The 4,999-nt window shown below is 64.1% G+C and overlaps 1 protein-coding gene across 1 annotated transcript; it reads left to right on the top strand.

The window, feature by feature from the left end:
* The first annotated feature begins 2,787 nt into the window (after positions 1–2,787).
* Positions 2,788–4,405, top strand: ATP5F1D (ATP synthase F1 subunit delta). The gene is made up of 4 exons (XM_007460392.1): positions 2,788–2,929; positions 3,426–3,579; positions 4,072–4,160; positions 4,280–4,405. The coding sequence occupies exons 1-4, from the start codon at positions 2,789–2,791 to the stop codon at positions 4,400–4,402; spliced, it is 507 nt and encodes a 168-aa protein (XP_007460454.1). The 5' UTR covers position 2,788; the 3' UTR covers positions 4,403–4,405.
* The last annotated feature ends 594 nt before the right edge of the window (positions 4,406–4,999 follow it).

Genomic DNA, 4,999 nt, shown 5'->3' with positions numbered 1-4,999 from the left:
CGCCCGGTAGCCGCGGAGCAGGCGGAGAATTTATGAATGGAGAGCTCGGCGCGCGGGGGAGGCAGGCGCGAGAGGGGGTCACACACGTGACCGAGCTGGCGGCCAGCCCGCTCCGACCCGCTCGGTGCCGCCCGGTGCTGCCGGGTCCCCGGCCGGCCGCCCCCACCTCGCTCGCCGCCGCTTCTCGCTTGCTCCGCGCCGGCCACCGCCTCCCCGTCCCTTCCGGCGGGGGCGGGGGGCGGAGCCTGTGCTCCTGGGCGCCCCCTCCCCACGCGAAGCCGCCCTCTCCCGAGGCAGCTGAATCTCCGCCCCCGGCCCCTGCGGCACGATTCACCGACCTTCCCTGGATCCCCGGGGACGGGGGACCAAAGGGGTGTTAGTCCCAGGGCGCACGACTCCCCGCAGCCTGGAGTCCGGGGGTGCCCAGACTCCCTATCCATCGCTTCCCCGGTTTGGGAGTCTCCGGGGTGCACAGCCTAGGGGCTCCAGGGCACATGTCCCACTTTTCTTCCCCTACGTGGGCAGCACTGTCAGGGTTGTCTTGTTAGGATGAGCAGCAAAGATAATGGAACACAACGCATTCTGAGTGCCACCAGGGCTTGCCCGGGGTGGGGTGACAACAGGACTACCCCTGCAGAAACCCCATGCCTGGTCAACCCCAAGCTGCTCTTTCTCAGACAGTTGTGCCTCATCTTTCTAGATGCTCAGGCCACCAATCTGCCACCAGCCTGGTCGGGGTCCCATCCCAGGCTGCCTGGCCTTGTGTTCAGCACAGCACAATGGCACCCCTTTCTCCTCCAGTGAAAGAGGAAGGCCCAGTCCAACCCCAGGGCCTTTGCACGTGCAGGTGCCAGGCCCGGACAGCTTGTCCCCTCCGGAGCATCCTTCACCTCTTTCCCAATGACAAAGTCTTCATCTCCTCTTGACTCCCTTTGCTAACAAAGCAACTCCCACCCCACATTCCGGACCTCTGCTGTGCTTTGCTTCTCTCCGAGGCCCTGCAGGTCGTTGCCTGTTACTTGTTCCTCTGCGTTGTGTCCCTCCTCACCCCTGCCCCCACTGCGGTGACCTCCAAAAGCAGTTCATTTACTGCTGGGTCCGAGAGCAGAGCATAGCACAGGAGCGGCACCCTGGAGAGAAGGTGTGTGTCCAGTGGATGAAAGGGTGACACTGCCCAAGGAGGGCAAGGGGCAGTCAAGTGGGCAATTACCCGGGAAGGCTGGCTCCAGGCGTGTGGGAACTGCATGGGCAAAGTCCCTGAGGTCCCCAAGTGTGTGGGCTGAAGGTGAATGTGTTGGAGGACAAGGGGGATGGCAGTTTGTGTTCCCAGCAGAGGAATGATGTGGTCCCTCTGGCTGTTTGTGGAGAAGGTGCCGTGATGAAGCTAGGGGAGGAGCCTGGGGCCATCCAAGTCACTAAAGGTAGCTGCAGGGGCCGAGCTGGGTGGCTTGTCAATGGGTACACCAGAGAATTCCAGGATAAACCCGGGTTGGGGACCTGAGTAACAGGTGATGCCCCGACCCCTTGGCTACCCTGGAGTGGGGATTAGAGACAAGTCCAATAGATGGGTCTGAGAAGCATATGAGAATAGGCCTCCATTCCAGTAGGATCCAGGGTTCCGGGACGAGCAAGCCGTGCACAGGACACACCCCTAAGAAATAGGAGCAGAGCTTCCCTCTGCACACACCTGACTAGGGTCAGGATGCCCAGCGCATAAGGACTGATTCCACGAAAACCCCTCACAGCGCTGGCCTAGAGAGGGGGCGGGGGCCTGGGCGCCAGGCCCCGGGCCTCCCTGGTGTGGGAGCCTCTTTCGGCCACAGAACCTGCCCAGCCACGAGCCCAGGTGTGACCCACCCCCACCCCCCGCGCCCTGCACCCGTCCGCTCCTCACCCAAGGCCCTTCCGGATGTGGACCCCAGCCCGGTCTAGCCGGACTCCACGTTTTCCCGGAGCCCAAGGTGGGGGCTGGGGCCCAAACCGGGGTGCCGACCTGCCCGCGCGCGGGGGCGGAGCGGTGACGTCAGCGCCGCGAGCGAGGCTGCGCGGGCCGCGGTGACGTCCGCGGAGCCCAGGGCCGCCCGCGCACGCGCCCCTGCGTCAGCAGCGCGCGGAGGCGGTGGCCGGGAGGGGCTGCGGGGGGCGCATCTCCGGGCGCGGCGCGCCCTCTGCCGGCGCCCTTGGGGGTGCAGCCAAGAGAGTCCTACAACGCTGGACGCTTACGGGAGCTGGACACTCTGCCTGGGATACCGTTCCCGGGACGCCTGCACCTCCTACAGTCACAGCCTGCCCCATCCGGCCCCCATACTCTGCTTTTTCATTTTTAAGTATTTGTCACCTCCTAACATACTGTACAATTTATTACGTAGAGTGTCTGTTAAACGCCCCCACCACCCCAAACTAGAGCAGGAATCTTAATATTTCCCTGATGTCTCCCCAGCGCCTGACATCCAATGAGCGCCCCCAAAATCTTGAATTAAGTGTGTCTTTCTCCGCGCGGGCTTCTGGTCCTCCCCGTGCAGAGCCGTGTAACCGACCCCCGCACCTGACCACCGGGCTGGGAGCTCTTGCCGGAAGGAAACTACAACCCCCAGCATGCCGCGCGTCCAGGCGCTTCTCCGTCTTCAACATCGCGCGCAGCGCGCCGGGAGTCGTAGTTCGCGCCTGCGCCCTCGTCGGGTTCTTCTCCCAGAAGTCCTCGAGCGTCGTCTGCCTCGACCTCCAGGCCGCTGGCGTCCAGCCGGAGTCCACCCGCCCCTGCTCTGCTGTCCGCCGTCCGCCCTCCGTCATGCTGCCCGCTGCGCTCCTCCGCCGCCCAGGCCTGGGCCGCCTCGTGCGCCAGGCCCGCGCCTACGCCGAGGCCGCCGCCGCCCCGGTCCCCGCCGCGGGCCCGGGACAGATGTCTTTCACCTTCGCCTCACCCACGCAGGTTCGGACGTCCGCCGGGCTCGAGACCCCATTCTGGACCCCGCGCCCGCGCCCCGCCCCCGTGTGGCCCAGGATCCGAGCCCCCAACCCTCAGGTCGGCGACGCCCATTCCCGTCCCGCGCCCTTCCCCCGTGTGGTCCGGGATCAGACCGCCCAAATTTCAGGTCGCCCCTCAGCCCCCCATTTCGATGTGCTGCGCCCTTCCTCACGTGGTTCAGAACCTGAGTCCCTGGGCACCTTTCTTGTACGCTCCCTCCCCAGGCGGCTCGCTGGTTCTTCCTTGACCGCGCCTCTTTACCCGAGGGCTAGGGTGCCTGGATTCCATTGTCAAGTAGACGAAGGCGCTGCAGTCCTGCACGAGGACCCCACCGAAGCATCGGCTGCCTCCGTGTCCCCCGTCAGCTTTCAGTCTTGCCTTGGCTGTTTAACTGCGGGGGAGACTGCTGTTCCCCGAGGGACTGGCCTGAAGTGACCCTTTCTTTATGTATCTTGTCTAGGTGTTCTTCAACGGCGTCAACGTTCGACAGGTGGACGTGCCCACGCAGACCGGAGCGTTTGGCATCTTGGCAGCCCACGTACCCACACTGCAGGTCTTGCGACCAGGGCTGGTTGTGATCCACGCTGAGGATGGCACCATCTCCAAATACTTTGGTGAGTTGATTGGGAGGGCAGAGGGAAGGGGCTGGGTGGGAGATGCTTGTCTCAACGGGCTAGTTCTCGTTTCAGTTGGCAGCGTCAGGAAGGGCACCAAGGATATAGAACTCCCCGGCACTGGGCTGGGTGTGGTTAGGGATGTAAGTGGTCAGCAGTGGGCCGGGCGGGGGCCCATCGGAGGAGAAAGGATCCTCAATTCGGAGGAGGTTTTCCACAGCGTGGCCCCAGCGGTACAACCCAGACTGGAAATCAGCTTCGGCTCACTCCTAACCCTGGCTCAACTCCTGGGCTGCTGGGCAAAAGGAGGGGGCTCTGTCCCCATGTCCAATCTGCAGTAGATGCACTTGGTGGCCCCTGTTCACTTGTGTGCTGGGGCCTTTGGATCCTGGAGCCACGCTGTGTGGTCACCCTCCTGGCCCTGCTGGGGCTCTGGGGCTGACTGTGTCCCCACGCCCGTACATGGACCTCTCACTCCCCCTTCTCCTGCAGTGAGCAGTGGCTCGGTCACAGTGAACGCTGACTCTTCGGTGCAGTTACTGGCTGAGGAAGCCGTCACACTGGACATGTTGGATCTGGGGGTGAGTGTCCCAGGGGAAGCTGGTGCTCCGAGCTGCCACGAAATCCCCAACTGCAGGGAGGGAACAGGTACCGGGCTGGGCTCCTTGCTTCGCCCTCACCCGCCACCCACCCCCTGCAGGTGGCCAAGGCGAACCTGGAGAAGGCGCAGTCGGAGCTGTTGGGGGCCACGGACGAGGCCATGAGGGCCGAGATCCAAATCCGCATCGAGGCCAACGAGGCCTTGGTGAAGGCCCTGGAGTAGGCGGTGCATGCCCCACACTGGCTTCGGCAGGGAGACTGGGCCAGAGCTGGGCAGGGGATGGTCTGGCGTGAGGACCCAGCTCCTGTGGGTGCAGGCTGTCTGGAAGGCTGGGGGAGTGAGCCTGGGGGAGCCATCCTCTCTAGGAAGCCACCAGGGGGCAGCGCAGTGCCGGCGTCTGCCCAGAGCGCTTTTCAGGGCTCTGCCTGTCTGTGGTGAATAAACCAGGGAAACAAGCCAGCTCTGGTAGGCTTGGGGGCTGGCGTCAAGGTCGGGCACTTGCCCTACCCGTGGGGATTACTCTCACCCCGGGGAGCTCTTCTTCCACCTTCTAAGATCTCCCCAACCTGACGTGCTGGCCACCACTCCTCTGCCTCATCTGCCGCAGAGACCTCTGCTCCCAGCCACCGGCAACGGATAGCCTGCTCCCTGCCCGAACCCTCATTAAACACCTGGAATCCAGTTTGCATACGCTGACTTTATCCTGCTTGGTGGTGGGCTTGGGACCCAGCGCGGCCTCTCCCCCAGTGTCCTGTGTCTGCGCAGCGAGGTGGGGCAGCCAGCCTCAGCCTTCCCAGCTCAGCAGGCTGTAGCCTGAAC

This window comes from Lipotes vexillifer, unplaced genomic scaffold (genome assembly GCF_000442215.2).
Source record: "Lipotes vexillifer unplaced genomic scaffold, Lipotes_vexillifer_v1.1 scaffold225, whole genome shotgun sequence".
Classification (NCBI taxonomy): Eukaryota; Metazoa; Chordata; class Mammalia; order Artiodactyla; family Lipotidae; genus Lipotes; species Lipotes vexillifer.
The sequence above is the reverse complement of the archived record's forward strand: the minus strand, read 5'-3'. Positions and strand labels throughout refer to the sequence as shown.